At 55.8% G+C, this 24,017-nt stretch overlaps 1 protein-coding gene across 1 annotated transcript in view; it reads right to left on the bottom strand.

Annotated features, from left to right (window-relative positions):
* DTNB (dystrobrevin beta) overlaps window positions 1–24,017 on the bottom strand; it is a 129,683-nt gene that overhangs the window by 32,761 nt on the left and 72,905 nt on the right. The window contains exon 17 of the mRNA XM_077782498.1: window positions 21,133–21,153. Coding sequence (XP_077638624.1) covers window positions 21,133–21,153 — 21 coding nt within the window. The remainder of the gene's footprint in view (window positions 1–21,132; window positions 21,154–24,017) is intronic.

The raw sequence follows: 24,017 nt of genomic DNA, 5'->3' as shown, positions 1-24,017 counted from the left end.
CAGGACCTCAGAAGGAGTGGAGCCATGGGATGTCCAAGAGATCTTCATGGGATGTCCAAGGGATCTTCATGGGATGTCCATGGGATGTCCATGGGACGTCCATGGGGCGTCCATGTGCTTTCCATGTGCTGTCCATGTGCTGTCCATGGGGTGTCCATGGGGTGTCCATGGGATGTCCATGGGGTGTCCATGGGGTGTCCATGGGCTGTCCATGGGATGTCCATGGGGTGTCCATGGGGTGTCCATGTGCTGTCCATGGGGTGTCCATGGGGTGTCCATGGGGTGTCCATGGGGTGTCCATGGGATATCCGTTGGATGTCCATGTGCTGTCCATGGGGTGTCCATGGGGTGTCCATGGGATATCCGTTGGATGTCCATGGAGTGTCCATGGGGTGTCCATGGGGTGTCCATGTGCTTTCCATGTGCTGTCCATGTGCTGTCCATGGGGTGTCCATGGGGTGTCCATGGGATGTCCATGGGGTGTCCATGGGCTGTCCATGGGCTGTCCATGGGATGTCCATGGGGTGTCCATGGGGTGTCCATGTGCTGTCCATGGGGTGTCCATGGGGTGTCCATGGGGTGTCCATGGGGTGTCCATGGGATATCCGTTGGATGTCCATGTGCTGTCCATGGGGTGTCCATGGGGTGTCCATGGGATATCCGTTGGATGTCCATGGGGTGTCCATGGGGTGTCCATGGGGTGTCCATGGGGTGTCCATGTGCTGTCCATGGGGTGTCCAGGGGATGTCCATGTGCTGTCCATGGGGTGTCCATGGGGTGTCCATGGGGTGTCCATGGGGTGTCCATGGGGTGTCCATGGGATATCCGTTGGATGTCCATGTGCTGTCCATGGGGTGTCCATGTGCTGTCCATGGGATGTCCATGTGCTGTCCATGGGATGTCCATGTGCTGTCCATGTGCTGTCCATGGGGTGTCCATGGGGTGTCCATGGGATATCCGTTGGATGTCCATGGGGTGTCCATGGGGTGTCCATGGGATGTCCAGGGGTGTCCATGTGCTGTCCATGTGCTGTCCATGGGGTGTCCATGTGCTGTCCATGTGCTGTCCATGGGGTGTCCATGGGGTGTCCATGGGATATCCGTTGGATGTCCATGGGGTGTCCATGGGGTGTCCATGGGGTGTCCATGTGCTGTCCATGGGGTGTCCATGGGATGTCCATGTGCTGTCCATGTGCTGTCCATGTTCTGTCCATGGATAACGGCCGTGCACAAAGGCTGCCAGTGGAACGGAGGAGCACAGCAAGGAAAGGAGCCCCTGCTGAGGCACACACTCCAAAGAGCAGAGCGGAGCTCGGCGTTTTTGGAGGATTCCAGCTCAAGCAGGGCTTGCCAGAGCTCCCCAGGGAACTCTGCAAGGTTCCTCCTCCCGAAGCCCTCAGGAGCAGCCCCTGGGCCTCAGGACGGGGACAAGGATGGAGCCCCAGCTCATCCTCAGCCTCCTGCAGCCCTGCCCCTCATGGCAGCACTCCTTCCAGGGCAGAGCCGGGGAGCTCGGGCCTAAGAGCCCCTCGTGAGTGGCTGAAGAGCTTTTTCCTTTGCCTACTGAAATCCATTTTTAATAAATCTTGACGTAACAAAGAAGCTCCACTGGCACAATTGCATTTTCGGGGATAATGATAAAAGGAAAAGGGGAATGACTGGGAAGCTGACATCAGTGAGAAACGGGAAAAAGGACAGAAAAGCTGAGAGGAGATGGGAGCAGAGAAAAAATGACAGGGTTGTGACGGAGGATTGGCACCAGGAGCTTTCGGTGGCTGTGGCAAAGGGAAGTGGAGCTGGGAATGCCGAGGGGGCCAAGGGGCAGAGGGGACACCAGAGCCAAACGCGTCTGGAGAGCACAGGCCGAGGGCCAAGGCGCTCACGAGGGGAGAAAAGCCAAGCGAGGCATTAATTGAGATTTGCAATGACCTGGGACACCCCCAGCTCAGCCCGGGGCTGGCGTGGCTGCTGCAGGTGAGCGGGGCAGAAATGCAGGGCAGAGATGGGCCAGGAGAGGTAAACCAAGCCCAGCCGAGTTAAACCAAGGCCAGCCGAGTTAAACCATGCCCAGCTGAGTAAAACCAAGCCCAGGTGAGTTAAACCAAGGCCAGCCAAGTTAAACCAAGCCCAGGTGAGTTAAACCAAGGCCAGCCGAGTTAAACCATGCCCAGCCGAGTTAAACCAAGCCCAACCGAGTTAAACCAAGCCCAGGTGAGTTAAACCAAGCCAAGCCAAGTTAAACCAAGCCAAGCCAAGTTAAACCAAGCCCAGCCGAGTTAAACCAAGCCCAGCCGAGTTAAACCAAGCCCAGGTGAGTTAAACCAAGCCCAGCCGAGTTAATCCAAGCCCAGCCGAGTTAAACCAAGCCCAGTTGAGTTAAACCAAGCCCAGCTGAGTTAATCCAAGCCCAGCTGAGTTAAACCAAGCCCAGCCGAGTTAAACCAAGACCAGTTGAGTTAAACCAAGCCCAGCTGAGTTAAACCAAGCCCAGCCGAGTTAAACCAAGACCAGTTGAGTTAAACCAAGCCCAGCCAAGTTAAACCAAGCCCAGCCAAGTTAAACCAAGCCCAGCAGAGGCCAGACATGGCCAGGCTGGGCTGGAGACAAGGTGATCTCCAACAGCCTGGGGTGCAACCCTGGGAATCCAAACCCACGGATCCTTTGTTCCACCACGTTCTCACAACAGCGCCAGGGACGTTCCTGGTTCAGATGGTGAATACGGAATGGAACTGTGCTGCATTCAAAGCCTGAATGAACCAGGTGAATTGGCCTGGGGAAGTTTTCATACAAAACCCCATTTCCTACGTTTAGATTTCCGATTTCTACACGGGATTGGAGAAGTGCAGAAAGAGCAGCGGCGGTGGAGCAGTTGTCTTCCCAGGATGGAAATGTTTCAGACACTTTGAAAAGGCTGCTTGGAGGGAAAACCACCTGACTCGCGGCAAGAGGGATGACAAAAGCACACGTTACTGTTCCTTCCAGGAGAGAAGGGGCTGTGCACAGTAAAACCCAATTACTGCACAGTCGGAACTCCTGAGCTTGCATCTCCTGTGAGCTGCAGCTGCAAAGCTGCAGGAAAGCAGCCAGGACAGGGCTGGGCACTGTGGGGATCCAGGGAATCCCTCTGGCTGCCCTGGGACCCTGGCAGGGGTCAGGATCCCCCTGGACAGAGCCCCCAGAGACACTGGCTGTGATCTCTGTCCATGGAAAAGAGTTTTCAATCTCACAGGGTGAATTACAAGCTCTGAGTGTTTGATATAAGTAACAATTAAGTGTGGCACGGGTGCAAAAGTAAAATTTTAGGATTGTAGATGAGGGGTCCAAAGGGGACAAGCTGGAGGAAACTGGGTGTGCCTTGTCCTTTTTCTCCTTCCTCATGCCCTCCATGTCTCACTGTGGTGTTGGCATTTTTCTGTTGGTTCAGGCTGGGCACACACTGTCCAACGGAGGTCACAGATATTGGCACGTTATTGTAAATGCAGCCCAGGGAGTTTCTGGTATTTAATGTTTGTAACATTATGTACCAGATATAATGTTTGTAACATTATATACCAGAAACTGGGGACTGGGTTTAGGCTGGGGACACACTGTTCAATATAGATGATAGACATTGGCACGTTATTGTAAATCCAGCACAGGTAGTTTCTGGTATATAATATTGTAAATCCAGCACAGGGAGTTTGTGGTGTTTAATGTTTGTAACATCCCACTGAAGGGTGTTATATTGGCACGTTATTGTAAATCCAGCACAGGTAGTTTCTGGTATATAATATTGTAAATCCAGCACAGGGAGTTTGTGGTGTTTAATGTTTGTAACATCCCACTGAGGGGTGTTATATTGGCATGTTATTGTAAATATAGCACAGGGAGTTTGTGGTCCGGGGGCTGCGTGGTTGGGATGCTCTGTGCGGGAGGGAGGGAAGAGCAATTCTGCTTCCAAACCGAGTCCCCGAGGGTCCCAAACCGAGCCCCCCGAGGGTCCCAGACCGAGCCCCCCGAGGCTCCCAAACCGAGCCCCCCGAGGGTCCCAAACCGAGTCCCCGAGGGTCCCAGACTGAGCCCCTCGAGGGTCCCAAACCGAGCCCCCCGAGGCTCCCAAACTGAGCCCCCGAGGCTCCCAAACCGAGCCCCCCGAGGGTCCCAAACCGAGCCCCCCGAGGCTCCCAGACCGAGTCCCCCGAGGGTCCCAGACCGAGCCCCCCGAGGGTCCCAGACCGAGCCCCCCGGGGGTCCCAGACCGAGCCCCCCGAGGGTCCCAGACCGAGCCCCTCGAGGGTCCCAGACCGAGCCCCCCGAGGGTCCCAGACCGAGCCCCCCGAGGGTCCCAGACCGAGCCCCTCGAGAGTCCCAAACTGAGCCCCCGAGGGTCCCAAACCGAGCCCCCCGAGGGTCCCAAACTGAGCCCCCCGAGGGTCCCAAACTGAGCCCCCCGAGGGTCCCAGACCGAGCCCCCGAGCCCCCCGAGGCTCCCGTGACCGTGCGGAGGAACGGAGCTGTGGAGCCACCCTGGGGGAGTGCGGTGCCGATGGAAGCAGCGAGCCGTGCCCAGGATTAATCACTAATTAATGACGCGAGCTGCCTGCAGAGGCAGCGCTCGCATCTGCCGGGAGCGGTGGGAGCAGCTCCGGGCCCGCAGCACCTCGGGGACCGCGGCTCGGGGCTCCAGCCCGCTGGAAACGGACCGGAGGGAGCCAGCCGAGGCAGAACGTGGGCGAGGACAGAAAACTCGGGGAAATGTTTGAATTCCTCGTGCCTTCCATCATTTCCTGGAACGCTTCCCCAATATTTTATGCAGTCCTGAAGGGCTCTGGAGGCTGTGCTGGGGAAGCTGTGCGCTGGAGGTGAGGATGAGCAAGGCAGGTGCTGCTGCAGCCCAGGGGATGCCAGAAGAGCTAGAGCTGGGAAAATCCCACAGTATCCATGAGGGACGAGGGAACAGGGACAGGAGCTGCTGGGGTGGGAGAAATCCTGGGAAAATCCCACAGTATCCATGAGGGACGAGGGGATGGGGACAGGAGCTGCTGGAATGGGAGAAATCCTGGGAAAATCCCACAGTATCCATGAGGGACGAGGGCACAGGGACCGGAGCTGCTGGAATAGGAGAAATCCTGGGAAAATGCCACAGTATCCATGAGGGATGTGGCCACAGGGACAGGAGCTGCTGGGATGGGAGAAATCCCGGGAAAATCCCACATTATCCATGAGGGACGAGGGCACAGGGACAGGAGCTGCTGGGATGGGAGAAATCCCGGGAAAATCCCACATTATCCATGAGGGACGAGGGCACAGGGACAGGAGCTGCTGGGATGGGAGAAATCCTGGGAAAATGCCACATTATCCATGAGGGACGAGGGGATGGGGACAGGAGCTGCTGGGGTGGGTGAAATCCCGGGAAAATCCCACATTATCCATGAGGGACGAGGGGATGGGGACAGGAGCTGCTGGGGTGGGAGAAATCCTGGGAAAATGCCACAGTATCCATGAGGGACGAGGGCACAGGGACAGGAGCTGCTGGGATGGGAGAAATCCCGGGAAAATCCCACATTATCCATGAGGGACGAGGGCACAGGGACAGGAGCTGCTGGGATGGGAGAAATCCCGGGAAAATCCCACAGTATCCATGAGGGATGTGGGCACAGGGACAGGAAGAATTGGGATGGGAGAAACTCTGGGAAAATCCTACATTATCCATGAAGATCTCTGCCAGACCCGTTCCAGTGCTGAGCCCTGAGCAGTGCCAGAACCTGGAAAGTGCCAGACCCGTGCCAGTGCTGAGCTCTGAGCAGTGCCAGGCCCTGAGTAGTGCCAGACCCGTGCCAATGCTGAGCCCTGAGCAGTGCCAGACCCTGGGAAGTGCCAGACCCGTGCCAGTACTGAGCTCTGAGCAGTGCCAGACCCTGAGCAGTGCCAGACCCGTGCCAATGCTGAGCCCTGAGCAGTTCCATTCCTGTGCCAATGCTGAGCCCTGAGCAGTGCCAAACCCTGAGCAGTGTCAGACCCGTGCCAGTGCCAAACCCTGAGCAGTGCCAAACCCTGAGCAGTGCCAGACCCGTGCCAGTGCCAAACCCTGAGCAGTGCCAAACCCTGAGCAGTGCCAAACCCTGAGCAGTGCCAGGCCTGTTCCAGTGCCAAACCCTGAGCAGTGCCAGGCCCATGCCAGTGCCAAACCCTGAGCAGTGCCATTCCCGTGCCAGTGCTGGGCCCTGCAATGCCCCCACCCCGGGGCCACCCCACCTCCGTGGGTGCTGCTGCCGTGCTCCAGCCCAGGCTGGGGACAGCGACAGAGGCAAACCTCGGTGGCCACGGAGCCTCTCAGGAATCGCTGCTTTCCTGGGATAAAATGACAGAACGAGGGAGGCAAAGCCCAGTGCGGGTTTTGGGTGGCAGCACTGAGCCCCTGGGCTCGCTCTGCTGCTCCATCTCTGCCCCCTCCCAGATGGGGGAACCCTGCCCAGGGCTGGGATGTTCACCCACAGCTGCCAGGCACGGCCAGAGCACTAAAAATAGATTTCAGCAGGATGGATCCTCGCTGGCGTGACAAACGCACGCCCAGCAGGATGGAGAGGTGGGGCTTTGCTCTCCATGAGCTCACACCCAAGCACGGGATGATAAAACACGCGCAGGGTTTGGGTTCTGTAGCTGATTTCCTCGGAGGGAAGCGGTTCAAGGAGGTGAAATGAGAAATGAGGAGTTCCACGAGCAGGGCAGAGCAGGGCAGAGCGCAGCTGAGGACAGCATCTCTCAGTGCTGCTGTGCAGCCCCAGCTTGCAAAGCGCAGCTGCTGCAGCCTCTGCAGGCAGCTCATGAGTGAATGGGGGCTGCGGTGGCTGGCACCGCGGCTCTCTGCTGAGCCAGGCAGAGAACCGGGCTGGCAGTGCCCCTGGCTCTCCTGCCCAGCTCCAGTGGCCACGGGCTCAGAGCCCTCCACGGGTGAGGAGCAGCTGGGGCCTCGCAGAGCTCCTGCTCTTCCTGCAAAACCTAAAAAAAATCATTTCCCAGTTTTCATCCTTGTTTTGCCATCCCCGGCTCGGCGGCAGCAGCAGCAGAGGAGCTGCAAACCCTTCCCAAATCCTGGGGAGCCGTGCCCGGCTCCTCCTCCTCCTCCTCCTCCTCCTCCTCACGGGGCAGGCAGCATCCCCCTCCCACTCCTGACGGATCCCAGAGCCCCTGGGGCTGGAAAAGCCCCCCCAGAGCTTCCAGCCCCAGCTGTGCCCCGTGCCCACCCTGTCCCCAGCCCAGAGCTCCGAGTGCCACCCCCAGGGATGGGCACCCCAACCCTCCCCGGGCAGCCCTGCCAAGGCCTGAGCCCCTTTCCATGGGGAAATTCCTGCTGCTGCCCAAGAGGAAGCAGCAGAGAGGGTGGCACTGACCCTCTGGCACAGCCGCGGCGCAGGCTGGCCTCTGGGGTGGCTGTGGGGTGGCTGTGGGGTGGCCAGGGACCTGCCCTGCTCCCCAGGATTGGGGTGACCCTGGGCTCCCCCTGCCCCGTGGCTCCCACACCATTCCCAGCACTGCTGCTCCTTGGAGAAGGAGCTCCCGGGGCTCAGCAGCCCCAGGGAGAGCAGGAATAGCCCCAGGAGGGCAGGAATTGCCCCAGGGAGGACAGGAATTGCCCCGTTTGCTGTGGATCCCTGTTTGCCATGGATCCCCGTGTCCTGCACCCCACAGCCATGTCCTGCACCCCACAGGCATGTCCTGCACCCCACAGCCGTGTCCTGCACCCCACAGCCATGTCCTGCACCCCACAGGCATGTCCTGCACCCCACAGCCGTGTCCTGCACCCCAAACCCCGTGTCCTGCACCCCACACCCATATCCTACACCCCGTGTCCTACACCCCATGTCCTACACCCCAAATCCATGTCCTGCACCCCGTGTCCTACACCCCATGTCCCACCCAGTGCCACCCCTGCTGTGGCAGGGACACTTTCCACTGTCCCGGTGCTCCCACCCCAGTGCCCAGCCTGGCCCTGGGCACTGCCAGGGATCCAGGGTGGGCACCCTGTGCCAGGGCCTGCCCACCCTGGGACTCTGCTCTCCCATTTCTCATGTCACAGATTGTCCCTCGCCTCACCCACTCCCATTTCTGAGACGTGGGCACCTTGGGCATCCAGGTGTGACTCTCTTCAGAGCACAGAAAGGCTCCTTGAAGAGCGCAGCTGCCAGGCTTGGGAAGTTTTTACACCAAACCCCATTTCCCGTATTTATTTTGGGGCAAACATCATCTGAGATGTTTGCCTGTCTGAAAGCTGCTGGCTCTGGGGGGTGCAAGGTCCCTTTTCCTTCAGTCTGCTCCGTGTGACAGCGCAGCAGAGCCTGGGGGTGGCAGCCCAGCACCCCCCTGGCTGCCCCAGACCCACAGGGGGCTCGGGACCTTGGCATGAAGTGACAATCACCAGTGGCCTTTGTCAGGTCCAGGAACCCGGATCTCTTGGAAAGCACCTCCCTCACCTGCACTGGGTGAAATCCAGCAGAGAAAGGGGCAGAGGAAAGAAAAGGGACGCTCACCTGGGCAGGGTTTGCTCAGAACCATCCACTCGTGGAATGGTTGGGCTGGGAAGGGAGCTCAGAGCCAGCCAGTGCCACCCTGCCATGGCAGGGACACTGTGCCCATGCTCCAGCCCCGGTGCCAGCCTGGCCCTGAATGGCATCAGTTTAAACACCAAGATTTTCTGTTTCTCCCCTGTTTTAATTCTTGGTGGATCTCAGCAGATCTGCTCCAGGCCGGTGGAGCTGGAGGGGCACTTCCAGCAGTAAATCACAAACCCAACAGCAGCCCTTCTCCACAACCCAATTGGGATCACACGCTGATTTTGGCCATGGGAACAGGTTCCATTTCACTTGGGTAAAGAGGGAACAGCCGAGAGGTTTTGGGGTTTTGGCCATGGGAACAAAATCCATTTCACTTGGGTAAAAAGGGAACAGCTGAGAGTCTGGGGCTGGCAGCAGCAGTGAGGCCGGAGCTGCAGCTGCAGCTGGCATCCCTGCAGGGGCAGGCTGTGGCTGGCACAGCTCCGGTGCAGCACAGCACGGGATGGATTCATGGACAGGTTTCCCTTCCTGGGGCACGGCCAGCTGCCGACACGGCTGCGCTGGGATTTCGGGCTGCAAAGCTGCAGTGCAGCAGGCACCAGGCTCAGGAAGGGATCAGTGCCCTGCTGGCACCAGGGCTGAGCAGAAATGTCCAACCTCAGCAGTGCTGGGATTTTGGGGAAGGGATCAGTGCCCTGCCTGGCACCAGGGCTGAGCAGCAATGTCCAAGCTCAGCAGTGCTGGGATTTCGGGGAAGGGATCAGTGCCCTGCTGGCACCAAGCTCAGCAGCAATGTCCAACCTCAGCAGTGCTGGGATTTTGGGGAAGGGATCACTGCCCTGCCTGGCACCAAGCTCAGCAGCAATGTCCAACCTCAGCAGTGCTGGGATTTCGGGGAAGGGATCAGTGCCCTGCTGGCACCAAGCTCAGCAGCAATGTCCAAGCTCAGCAGGAACCAGCCCCCAGGCCATGATATTCCTGCAATGCCAAACAGCCCCAGGCCTGCGCCTTCTGGGCTCCTTTATCTTGCTTCTAGCCTGCTTCAAATCAACTACAACTACAAAAAAACCCAAAAAACCCCCACAGTTAAAAGGCTTTGCTCACGCAGCAGAGCTGTAATTGGTCCCATTTGTCAAGGAGATCCTTGGCCAGAGAGGAGACACCAAACACCCTCAGCCACTGTCCTTGCAAGGGCCACAGAGACCTCCTGCCTCTGCCACACCCGGGGCCTCTTCAAAGGACAAATGAACAATAACTGGAACAATTCCTGCACGGAATTCCTGCACGGAATTCCTCCACCTCAAACCCAGCCCGTCCCACCCTGCAGGGACACCTCCCACTGTCCCAGTGCTCCCAGCCCCAGTGCCCAGCCTGGCCCTGGGCACTGCCAGGGACCCAGGGGCAGCCAGAGCCAAGGGAACAATTCCTAATTCACAACACCCAATCCACATTTCCCCTCTTTCAGCCTGGGCCCATCACTTCTTGCCCTGCCATTGCCGTCCCCAGCGAATGTCCCTCTCCAGCTCCTGGGAGGAGCTGTGAGGTGTCCACAGAACCTTCTCTCCACAGCTGGGACTCCCAGCTCCCCGTCCTCCCTCTGCTCCAAGCCCCACTGCAGGATTGCATTTGTGGGCTGGGGAGATGAAGAAGGAACTGGAGCGGGGCCAAGAGCGCCGGGGGAACCAGCGACTTCAAACAGACAGAAGTTTCCAGCAGCGTTAGAAAAAAAGTGATTTACGGGCAGCAGGGCGGCTCGGCTGTGTCAGGCCCTACCCCAGCCCCGGAGCTGCACGGAACATGCCTCAGCAAGATGTTCCAGGGCTTCCTCTGACAAAGGCAGCCCTGGAAAGAGAGGAGGGGGAAAAGGGACGCTTCCCAACAGAGCCAGGGCCAGGGCAGAGCAGTGAGGTCTGTGCAACAGATGATGAGCGCGGCCCCAAATTGCTGCCATCTGCTAGCAGCCTTCGCCCAGAGAAATGAATTTCATGTGAGGTCAAGAAATCCCCAACTGCCATTTCCTCATTACTATTAATAAGGGCCAGGTGCCACAGAAACCACCAGTGGATCCAGATGTGCTCCATGTGGCTTTGATTACCCTCCCAGGCTGGCTAGTGGTGCCAGGGAAAGTCCTGCAGATGCGCCCAGGGAAACGGGGTTTGCACGAATTCCCTGCGTGGAATTTTGATTTTAGGAGCATTCCTCACCCCCAGCCCACGGGGTGGGCACGGCTCAGCTCCGTGGATGTTCTCCCGCAAGGAGCGCCGGGGGATGGAATTGCTTTCTGCTGCATTTCCCACGACTGTGGATGGAAGGAATTTTGTGAATCCTTCTGCAGCCCACCAGAAGAGACGTTTCTGTGCTCTCCCCATCCCTGGCAGTGCCCAAGGCCAGGCCTGGCACAGGGGAAGGTGTCCCTGCCGTGGCGCTGGATGAGCTTTAAGGTCCTTCCTACCCAAACCGTCCCGTGGCTCTGTGAGCAACCCAAGGGAGCCACGATGCCAGCAGAGCCTCTCTCCCGAGCTCCACCAGCGCCCTGGTGGGTGCTCCTGAGCAGCTGGAGCAGCCTCGGCTCTCCCGTGCCCGGACAATTCCCAGCGAGCGGCGCCAGAAGGCTCGGCCCTGCCTTTGGGGTGAAATGCTGCGGAGCAGCGGCTGCCGGGCACCGTCCCTGGCAGCAGCCGGTGTGCCCAGGTGCCAGGCTGCTGCTCCAGAGGGCACAGGAGCCCGGGATGCAGGGAGGGATGGAGGAGGTCAGCAGGGCAGGCTGGGTCACTCCCGAGGGATGCGGCGCGCCTGACTGCGGAGTGAAGGAAGCACCGACCCACAGGAGTCAGCAGTTTCCCATCCTCGACTCCACCAGGACCATCATTTAACCACTTACAGCCCAAAGAAAACACGCCAGAGGAGAATATTCCAGAATTCCACCCTGGGTCCTGCCACACCCAGCGGCGGCATCGCGTTTCCCAGGGACTCAGCAAGCAGCGAGCAAAGTCAGGCCCTGCCAGAAGGAATGCAAATCCCTGCAGAGCATCCCTGGAGAACATCCCTGCAGAACATTCCTGCAGGACATCCCTGCAGGACATCCCTGCAGAGCATCCCTGCAGGACATCCCTGCAGGACATCCCTGTAGAACATCCCTGCAGGACATCCCTGCAGGACATCCCTGGAGAACATCCCTGGAGAACATCCCTGCAGGACACCTCTGCAGGACATCCCTGCAGAACATCCCTGGAGAACATCCCTGCAGGACATCCCTGCAGGACTTCCCTGCAGAACATCCCTGCAGGACATCCCTGTAGAGCATCCCTGCAGAACATCCTAGGAGAACATCCCTGGAGAACATCCCTGCAGGACATCCCTGCAGGACATCCCTGCAGGACACCTCTGCAGGACATTCCTGCAGGACATTCCTGCAGGACACCTCTGCAGGACATTCCTGGAGAACATCCCTGCAGGGCATCCCTGCAGGACATCCTAGGAGAACATCCCTGTAGAACATCCCTGTAGAACATCCCTGGAGAACACCTCTGCAGGACATCCCTGCAGAACATCCTAGGAGAACATCCCTGGAGAACATCCCTGGAGAACATCCCTGTAGAACATCCCTGCAGGACATCCCTGCAGGACATCCCTGGAGAACATCCCTGCAGAACACCTCTGCAGCCACCTCCCCAGCATGGAAGCACAACTGCCCCGGGCTCGGGAATACCCGTCCCCAAACAAATGTGAGGAACGGCACCGGCACGTCCCGGCAATCCTCGGGAACAGGGCACCACCAGGAGCAGGGCCTGCCAAAAAATCCCACTGATCCCGCCGAGGAGGATTTAATGGGATTGATAAAATATCCGGGGCCGGGCTGGACGGGGCTGGAGCAGCCCGGGGCGGTGGAAGTGTCCCTGCCACGGCAGGGGTGGCACTGGCTGGGCTCTGAGGTCCCTCCAAGGCCAAACCAGGCTGGGACTTGCTGATTCCTACAGGAAAAATCCTGAGCAGTGAATTCATGGTTCTACATCCTCAGTGACTCTGCAGGGACACTGCTCCTCTGCCCTTGGACATTCCTGCTGCTTTGGGACATTCCTCCTACCCCTGGACATTCCTGCTGCTCTGGGACGCTCCTGCTGCACTGGGACGTTCCTGCTCCTCAGCCCTTGGACATTCCTGCTGCTCTGGGACATTCCTGCTGCTCTGGGACGTTCCTGCTCCTCAGCCTTTGGGACGTTCCTCCTGCCCCTGGACATTCCTGCTGCTCTGGGACATTCCTGCTGCACTGGGACATTCCTGCTCCTCAGCCCTTGGGACATTCCTGCTGCTCTGCCCCTGGACATTCCTGCTGCTCTGGGACGTTCCTGCTGCTCTGAGACGTTCCTGCTCCTCAGCCCTTGGACATTCCTGCTGCTCCAGAACATTCCTGCTGCTCCAGAACATTCCTCCTGCTCTGGGACATTCCTGCTGCTCCTGGCTCCTGGACATTCTTGCTCCCCAGCCTTTGGGACATTCCTGCTGCTTGCACAGCAGGGAAAACATGAACACAGTGCCATGGTAAAGAGGAGAGGGCACTGCCCAGGCACTCTGCAGGGCTTAACCACAGCCACACAACAGGCAGCCTTCATCCCAACCCTCCATCACAACCTTCATCACAACCTTCATCCCAACCCTCCATCACAACCTTCATCACAACCCTTCATCCCAACCCTCCATCACAACCTTCATCACAACCTTCATCCCAACCCTCCATCACAACCCTTCATCCCAACCCTCCATCACAACCTTCATCACAACCCTTCCTTCATCCCAACCCTTCATCCCAACCCTCCATCACAACCCTTCATCCCAACCCTCCATCACAACCCTTCATCCCAACCCTCCATCACAACCCTTCATCCCAACCCTTCATCACAACCCTCCATCACAACCCTTCATCACAACCCTCCATCACAACCTTCATCCCAACCCTCCATCACAACCCTCCATCACAACCCTTCCTTCATCCCAACCCTTCATCCCAACCCTTCATCACCCTCAGCTCCTTCATCACCCTCAGCTCCCGCCCAGCTGCCAGTCCTGGGCACCCCTGGCCTGCCCAGAGGGCAAAGGTTCTTCCCCACACGGGAGCCCCTGAGCACAGATGGGAGCCCCTGGGCACAGACAGGATTCCCCGGGCACAGAGAGGAGCCCCTGGGCTTGGGGAGCCCCTGGGCCTGGGGAGCCCCTGGGCACAGAGAGGAGCCCCCGGGCACACACGGGAGCCCCTGGGCTTGGGGAGCCCCTGGGCACAGAGAGGAGCCCCTGGGCACAGAGAAGAGCCCCTGGGCTTGGGGAGCCCCTGGGCACAGAGAGGAGCCCCCGGGCACAGCAGCAAAGCTCAGAGCTCCCCATGAGCTGCATAAAGATAACACACAGATAACATACAGCACATGGGTAACACACAGATATCACACAGATAACGCACAGATAACATGCAGATAACACACTGATAACACACTGATAACACACATATAACACACTGATAACGCACAGATAACACACTGATAACACACTGATAACGCACTGATAACACACTGATAACACACTGATAACGCACTGATAACACACTGATAACACACATATAACACACTGATAACGCACAGATAACACACTGATAACACAGATAACACACAGATAACACACTGATAACGCACAGATAACACACTGATAACGCACTGATAACACACTGATAACGCACAGATAACACACTGATAACGCACAGATAACGCACTGATAACACACTGATAACGCACAGATAACACACTGATAACGCACTGATAACGCACTGATAACGCACTGATAACACACTGATAACACACTGATAACGCACTGATAACACACTGATAACGCACTGATAACACACTGATAACACACTGATAACACACTGATAACACACTGATAACGAACAGATAACACACTGATAACACACTGATAACGCACTGATAACACACTGATAACGCACAGATAACACTGATAACGCACATATAACACACTGATAACACACTGATAACGCACTGATAACACACTGATAACGCACTGATAACACACTGATAACACACTGATAACACACTGATAACGAACAGATAACACACTGATAACACACTGATAACACACTGATAACACACTGATAACGCACATATAACACACTGATAACGCACATATAACACACAGATAACACACTGATAACGCACAGATAACACACTGATAACACACTGATAACACACAGATAACACACTGATAACGAACAGATAACACACTGATAACACACTGATAACACACTGATAACGCACTGATAACGCACAGATAACGCACTGATAACACACTGATAATGCACTGATAACACACAGATAACCCACTGATAACGAACAGATAACGCACTGATAACACACTGATAACGCACTGATAACACACAGATAACCCACTGATAACAAACAGATAACGCACTGATAACACACAGATAACACACTGATAACGCACATATAACACACTGATAACGCACTGATAACGCACTGATAACGCACTGATAACGCACTGATAACGCACAGATAACACACTGATAACGCACTGATAACGCACTGATAACACACATATAACACACTGATAACGCACTGATAACACACAGATAACACACTGATAACGCACAGATAACACACTGATAACACACTAATAACACACAGATAACACACTGATAACGAACAGATAACACACTGATAACACACTGATAACACACTGATAACGCACAGATAACACACTGATAACGAACAGATAACACACTGATAACACACTGATAACGCACAGATAACACACTGATAACGAACAGATAACACACTGATAACACACTGATAACACACTGATAACGCACTGATAACGCACAGATAACGCACTGATAACACACTGATAATGCACTGATAACACACAGATAACCCACTGATAACGAACAGATAACGCACTGATAACACACTGATAACGCACTGATAACACACAGATAACCCACTGATAACAAACAGATAACGCACTGATAACACACAGATAACACACTGATAACGCACATATAACACACTGATAACGCACTGATAACGCACTGATAACGCACTGATAACACACAGATAACACACTGATAACGCACTGATAACACACTGATAACACACATATAACACACTGATAACGCACTGATAACGCACAGATAACACACTGATAACGCACATATAAGACACTGATAACACACTGATAACGCACAGATAACACACTGATAACACACTGATAACGCACAGATAACACACTGATAACACAGATAACTCACTGATAACACACTGATAACTCACTGGTAACACACAGAGAGCACACAGGTAACAGATAACTCACAGGTAACACAGAGCACACAGATAACACACAGATAACACGGAGATAACACACAGGTAATGCACAGGTAACGCACAGCTAGCACACAGTGCACAGATAACAGCTAACACACAGAGAGCACACAGATCACACACAGATAACAGATAACACACAGAGAGCACACAGATAACACACAGAGAGCACACAGATAACAGCTAACACACAGAGAGCACACAGATAACACACAGATAAGAGATAACACACAGGTAACAGATAACACACATCTAGCACACAGGTAACACAGATAACAGCTAGCACATAGCTAGCACACAGATAACACAGATAACATACAGACAGCACACAGACAACAGATAACAGACACAGCTAGCACACAGCTAGCACACAGATAACACGTAGCACACAGATATCACAGAGATGACACACAACACACAGATAACCCACAGCACACTGATAACACACAGATAACACAGGGACAACACAGATAACACACCTCTAGCACACAAGTAACACACAGATAACACATCTAGCACACAACACACAGATAACACACAGCACACAGGTAACACACAGAGAGCACACAGATAACACAGAGATAACACACAGATAAGAGATAACACACAGATAAGAGATAACACACAGACAACACACAGATAACACACATCTAGCACACAGCACACAGATAACACACAGCACCCAGGTAGCACACAGATAACAGAGATAACACCCAGCTAGCACACAGATAGCACACAGATAACACACAGATAACACAGATAACACGGGTGCTTTTATCCATCCGAAATCCCCCGGGCATCCCTGCCCGGGCGGGCAGAGCGGCTCAGCCGCGCTCCGCAGCTCCTGCCTCGGGCTCCGGGCTCGGCAGCCGGGCAGGGCTTGGGAACAAACTCCGGCCTGCCTGGAGGGATCCCGAGGCTGAGCAAGGGCGCAGGAATGCGATTCAGGGAAGGAATGAATGGAGCAGGGCCGGGCTCCGGCTGGCTGCTGCCCAGCCTGGGGAAACCACAGCCTGGAGAAACCACAGCCTGGGGAAACCACAGCCTGGAGAAACCAGAGCCTGGGGAAAACACAGCCTGGAGAAACCACAGCCTGGAGAAACCAGAGCCTGGAGAAACCACAGCCTGGGGAAACCACAGCCTGGAGAAACCACAGCCTGGGGAAAACACAGCCTGGAGAAACCACAGCCTGGAGAAACCACAGCCTGGAAAACACCTCTGCAGCTCCAGAGCAGGACTAACCCCAAACAAGGGCTCCCTGCTCACCCATGGCAGGATGGAATCTATCCAAGGGCTCCCTGCCCTCTCCAGAGCAGGATGGAATCTATCCAAGGGCTCCCTGGTGCTCCAGAGCAGGATGGAATCTATCCAAGGGCTCCCTGCCCTCTCCAGAGCAGGATGGAATCTATCCAAGGGCTCCCTGCCCTCTCCAGAGCAGGATGGAATCTATCCAAAGGCTCCCTGCCCTCTCCAGAGCAGGATGGAATCTATCCAAGGGCTCCCTGCTCACTCCAGAGCAGAATGGAATCTATCCAAGGGCTCCCTGCTCACTCCAGAGCAGGATGGAATCTATCCAAGGGCTCCCTGCTCACTCCAGAGCAGGATGGAATCTATCCAAGGGCTCCCTGCTCACCCAGAGCAGGATGGAATCTATCCAAGGGCTCCCTGCTCACCCATGGCAGGATGGAATCTATCCAAGGGCTCCCTGCTGCTCCAGAGCAGGATGGAATCTATCCAAGGGCTCCCTGCTGCTCCAGAGCAGGATGGAATCTATCCAAGGGCTCCCAGCTCCCTCAGGGCTGTGACATCACACCACAGCTATGACGTCACACCAGGGCTATGATGTCACACCAGAGCTGTGATGTCACACCAGGGCTATGACGTCACACCACTCGCCCAGCACAGTGCAGACCCTGCCCAGCCCCGCTGGGAGATCAGCTCGGAGCACGGGGCACCAAATCCCCTCGCCCTGCACAGCCAGCACCCAAAATCTGACACACAAACCCAAAAACGACATGGAACCCCCCAGAATAACCCTGCAATGAGAATTACATACAGACACCCCCAAACTGACCTGGAACCCCCACAGAATAACCCTGCAAAGAGAATTACACACAGACACCCCCAAACTGACCCCCCCAGAATAACCCTGCAAAGAGAATTACACACAGACACCCCCAAACTGACCTGCACCCCACAGAATAACCCTGCAATGAGAATTACACACAGACACCCCCAAACTGACCCCCCCAGAATAACCCTGCAATGAGAATTACATACAGACACCCCCAAACTGACCCCCACAGAATAACCCTGCAATGAGAATTACACACAGACACCCCCAAACTGACCCCCACAGAATAACCCTGCAAAGAGAATTACACACAGACACCCCAAACTGACCTGCACCCCACAGAATAACCCTGCAATGAGAATTACACACAGACACCCCCAAACTGACCTGCACCCCACAGAATAACCCTGCAATGAGAATTACACACAGACACCCCCAAACTGACCTGCACCCCACAGAATAACCCTGCAATGAGAATTACATACAGACACCCCAAACTGACCTGCACCCCACAGAATAACCCTGCAATGAGAATTACACACAGACACCCCCAAACTGACCTGACCCCCACAGAATAACCCTGCAATGAGAATTACACACAGACACCCCAAACTGACCTGCACCCCACAGAATAACCCTGCAATGAGAATTACACACAGACACCCCCAAACTGACCTGCACAGAATAACCCTGCAATGAGAATTACACACAGACACCCCCAAACTGACCTGCACCCCACAGAATAACCCTGCAATGAGAATTACACACAGACACCCCCAAACTGACCCCCACAGAATAACCCTGCAATGGGAATTACACACAGACACCCCCAAACTGACCCCCCCAGAATAACCCTGCAATGGGAATTACACACAGACACCCCCAAAACCAACCTCGAATCCCATCCTAGCACGGCCCCAAACACAATTCCCACCACTAACACCAAATCAACACCTACCCACCCCAAACAAAATATTGGCTCTCTCAGTGCTTCAGTCCTCCCTCAAATGAAAAAAAAAAAACAAAATATAAACAGATAAAAAACAATATAAATCCATCAAAATAAATTTTAAAAATTTAAATCCCGAATTAAAAAAAAATTCCTAAATTTTAAAACTAAAATCCTCTTATAAATCGATAAAAATCCCTCTATTTCCCTAGAATACATAAAAACCATTAAAAAATAAAAAATTGCAATTAATAGCAAATAAAAAACTCCATATTAAAATAAAGCAATATCAAAATAACTATAATCCTATAAAAATTTAAACAACAACCAAAAAATGTATATTCCCCATAAAATATTAAAAAATCAACAATAAAATCCTTTATTCACCTCAGCCCTTTATTTATTCACCTGCAGCCCTTTTTATTCACCTCAGCCCTTTATTTATTCACCTGCAGCCCTTTTTACTCACCTTCAATCCTTTATTCACCTCAACCCTTTATTTATTCACCTCAGCCCTTTATTTATTCACCTCAACCCTTTATTTATCCACCTCAATCTTTGATTTATTCACCTCAATCCTTTATTTATTCACCTGCAGCCCTTTTTACTCACCTTCAATCCTTTATTCACCTCAACCCTTTATTTATTCACCTCAGCCCTTTATTTATTCACCTCAGCCCTTTATTTATTCACCTCAGCCCTTTATTTATTCACCTCAATCCTTTATTCACCTCAGCCCTTTATTTATCCACCTCATCCCTTTATTCACCTCGGCTCTGGCTGTCCACAATCTGCCTTTCCCAGCTCCACATCCCCGGCATTCCCGGCATTCCCGGGGGATGGAATGTCGCTCCACATCCCCGGCATTCCCGAGGGATGGAATGTCGCTCCACATCCCCGGCATTCCCGGCTCCCAGGGGATGGAATGTCGCTCCACATCCCCGTGGCCCCGGCATTCCCAGGGGATGGAATGTCGCTCCACATCCCCGTGGTCCCGGCATTCCCGGGGGATGGAATGTGGCTCCACATCCCCTCGGCCCCGGCATTCCCGGGGGATGGAATGTCGCTCCACATCCCCGTGGCCCCGGCATTCCCAGGGATGGAATGTCGCTCCACATCCCCGGCATTCCCGGGGGATGGAATGTCGCTCCACATCCCCGGCATTCCCGAGGGATGGAATGTGGCTCCACATCCCCTCGGCTCCTTCCTGGGAGGGGCTGGCACGGAATTCCCGGAGCAGCTGTGGTGCCCTGGATCCCTGGCAGTGCCAGGGCCGGCTGGAACGGGGCTGGCAGCACTGGGACAGCGGGAGGTGTCCCTGCCGTGGCAGGGCTGGCACCGGGTGAGGTTTGGGGCCCGTGCCCACCCAAACCATGCCAGGGCTGCCCCGGGATGAGCTGGGCTCCAGTGGAAGGTGCCCACCGAGCAGCACCTCAGAGCCCAGCACCACAAACCCGCCCCGGCGATCGCACCAACAGCTGCTGCCCCCAAACGTCTCCCGGCGCTTCCCTCCCAAAAACGAGTGCCCGGAATGCCAATGGCCGCGCCCAGCCTGCGGGGAGGGCACCGGGACCCCGAGGGCACCATCCGGGATTATCGCCCACGAAGGGAAGCACCAAGCTCCTGCCGGGAGCAGACACCGACATCTGGCCGCTGCCAACATCTGGCCGCTGCCAACATCTGGCCGCTCCCAGGAGAGCAGCAGGGCTCCCTCTGGAGCGGATCCCGAAATTCAGAGAATTCGCAGGAACCCCACGCGATCCAAGGGAACAAAGCCCGGGCGCTGCTGCCTCCCCTCCTTCCCCCCTCCCGTCTGCCAGGAGCGCCCTGGCCCGTCCCGGAGCCGCTGAGCCCCGCAGGACATGGAGCCGTGCCCGCGGTACTCAGTCATTCATTACTTTCCAGTCATTAATTACTTTTCGTGCCCGGACTCGTCCTCCTGGTGGCAAGGAGGAGAACGAGAGGATTCCTGGAGAGACGAGAACGCTTTCTCCCCAGGGCTCCCACAGGTCAGGCACGGAGCCAGCGGAGAATCCCCGATCCCATGGCCAGAAAACCCTTCCCCAAAAGCCCCAGCAGGCCGAGGACTCCCGGGAAGGGAGGGACGGAGGGAGGGGAACCTCCGGGGCACGCACACAAACCGGGCTCAGCAACAAGGGTCAGCAACAACGTGAAGTCGACTTACTGCCTGCTTCTGCTCTTCTTCCTAGAGACGGGGGGAAGAGGTGAAGAGAGAGAGAGGAAAGATCAGCTGTGGTGTGAAAATGGAGATTTTCACACCGAACACCCGGGGGGAGGACACAGGAGCAGGACACGAGGGCTGGGGGGCAGCACGGGTGACGCTGGTGCCACTGTCCCCCTCAGGTGTGCTCTGGTGGTGGCACCTGGGATGGGGATCCCAGCAGGATCCAGGAGGAGACCCAGGGCTGTCTGCTCCCTTGGCAGGACTTTAGGTCAGCCTGGCACAGGGGAGGGTGCCCTGCCCGTGCCAGGGGAGCTGGGTGGGCTTTGTGGCCCCTTCCCACCCAAACCGTGCCATGATCCCCTCCTGCTGCAGAGCTGAGCCTCTGGAGCTGCCCCGAAGCCAGGAGAGCCCAAATCCATCCCCTAAAGTCTGGAGCTGCCTCTGGGGGTGTCCAGACACACAAACGTGCCAGCACGGAGCCCCAGCAGCCAAGGATCCCCTGGCACCGCAGGACCTCAGCCAGGCAGGGCGAGCAGGGCTGGGAGGGCACCAGGGATGCTGAAGATCCGCAGGGAGAGCAGCTCCTGCCCTGCAGCCCCTCTAGGGCAAAAAAAGGTGAAATTCAGGGGAATTTCCCCCCTTTTGGAGCAGGGAAATGTCCCCTGAGGCTGGGCCTGGGCTGGGGGAGGCACATGCTGCCTTCAGCTCCAGGAGAAGTGCTGGGAATGAGGAAAATTCCAGGCAGAGCTCCCCTGGAAATTCAGATGTTTCAGGAGCAGCGGGGTCGGAGCCCGTGTGTGACACGGGGGCTGCAGGAGCTGCTGCTGGCCCTGTCCCCCACAGCAGCGATTCCCTCTGCCCTGGCCCTGCACAGCCCCCAGAAATTCAGGGCATGGAATGAAAATCCCGGGATAAAAGCTCCTTCTGGCCTGCAAATCCACGAACCCATTTCTCAGCCCCCTGCCTGCTGATCTCCCATCGGAGCAGGATTAAGCAGAACCTTCCCCTTCATTTACAGCAGCTTCTGCTCCCTGCCCACGGTGGGCTGCTCACCCTGGCAAGGGCTGGGGGAGAATTCCGTGGCTCTCAGCTGAGGATTTTGGGGTTTTCTGCCCAGACCTGGGGCTCCTTCAGGGCTGTTTGGCAGCCGTGGGGCCTGGCTCTGCTCAGTGCCCTCCCCACATCCCAAATTTCCCCTCGTGCCTCCGCCCGCGACTCGCGGGACCAGACAGGGCAGGGAAAAGGTCTCCAGTCACCTCCACCCCACCAAAAAAAAGTTGTTCCTTGGAAAAACGAGGCCCTGGCACGGAGCACAGCCGTGAGAAGGGCTCTGAGGAGGGCTGGGCTGGGCAGGGCAGGATAAATCAGCAGAGCAGCGCCAGGAAATCGGCGTGCAGGAAATGCAGGAGATGGCATCTGCCTGCTGCATTTCCCTGGGGCTGGCACACAAACCCTGGCAGGAGCACCCAGCGGTGCCAGGGACCCTCACCAGAGCCACACCAAGGCTGGATGGAGATGCAGCCCCAGAAGGGTCTGGGGGGGAAGGGACCCCAAATCCCACCCTGGGACACCTGGACCCACCCCGGGGAGCTCCAGCCCTGGGAAACCTGGCCGTGGTCAGAAATGACAGAATGGGGAGGGTCAGAAATCATAGAAATGGAATGGTCAGAAATCACAGAAGGGTCAGAAATCACAGAATGGTCAGAAATCATAGAATGGTCAAAAATCACAGAATGGGGAGGGTCAGAAATCACAAATGGTCAGAAATGACAGAACCACAATGGTCAGAAATCACGGAATGGGAATGGTCAGAAATCATAGAAATGGAATGGTCAGAAATCACAAATGGTCAGAAATCACAGAATGGGAAGGGTCAGAAATGACAGAATGGTCAGAAATCACAGAATGGTCAAATCACAGAATGGTCAGAAATGACAGAACCACAATGGTCAGAAATCACAAAATGGGAATGGTCAGAAATCACAAATGGTCAGAAATCACAGAATGGGAATGGTCAGAAATCACAAATGGTCAGAAATCACAAAATGGGAATGGTCAGAAATCACAAATGGTCAGAAATCACAGAATGGGAATGGTCAGAAATCACAAATGGTCAGAAATCACAGAATGGAAGGGTCAGAAGCCACACAACCAGACCTGGTTTGGCCTCCAAGGGACCCTGTCCAGGCCTTTCCCTGCTCCCAGTGCCACCAGCACAGCGTGGGGACAAAGGATGAACCCAGGGGACAGCCAAGGATGGCCTGGCACAGACAGGACCACGGAATGTCCTGGGCTGGCAGGGACCCACGGGGACCATGGAGTCCAACTGCTGCCCCTGCCCACACCCCCAAATCCCACCCGGGCACCCCTGGCAGCGCTGGCCAAACCCTCCTGGGGCTCTGCCAGCCTGGGGTCTGCGCCATTCCCTGGGATCTGGGCAGTGCCAGCCTGGGGTCTGTGCCATTCCCTGGGATCTGGGCAGTGCCAGCCTGGGGTCTGTGCCATTCCCTGGGATCTGGGCAGTGCCAGCCTGGGGTCTGTTCCCATTCCCTGGGATCTGGGCAGTGCCAGCCTGGGGTCTGTGCCCATTCCCTGGGACCTGGGGCAGTGCCAGCACCTGTGGGGATGAACCTCTCCTGCTCTCCACCCCAAATCCCCTGGCCCAGCCCTTCCCTGTCCCTGTCCCAGGGGTCCCTGTCCTGCTGCCACCTCCGGGACCTTTCCTCACCCTCCGTTCCTCCAGAGAGGATTTGAGCCCCAAACCCTCAGGCAAGCAGAGCTGGCTGAGCTGGATCCAGCCCTCAACGGTGCAATGAAGGCAGCATGAAAATGTGAAAAACACCGCAGAAGACAACGGGGAAAACCCCAGAAAAGCTGAAGAGGCG

This window comes from Lonchura striata, chromosome 3, assembly GCF_046129695.1.
Source record: "Lonchura striata isolate bLonStr1 chromosome 3, bLonStr1.mat, whole genome shotgun sequence".
Classification (NCBI taxonomy): Eukaryota; Metazoa; Chordata; class Aves; order Passeriformes; family Estrildidae; genus Lonchura; species Lonchura striata.
This window is presented reverse-complemented; position numbering and strand designations above follow the sequence as displayed.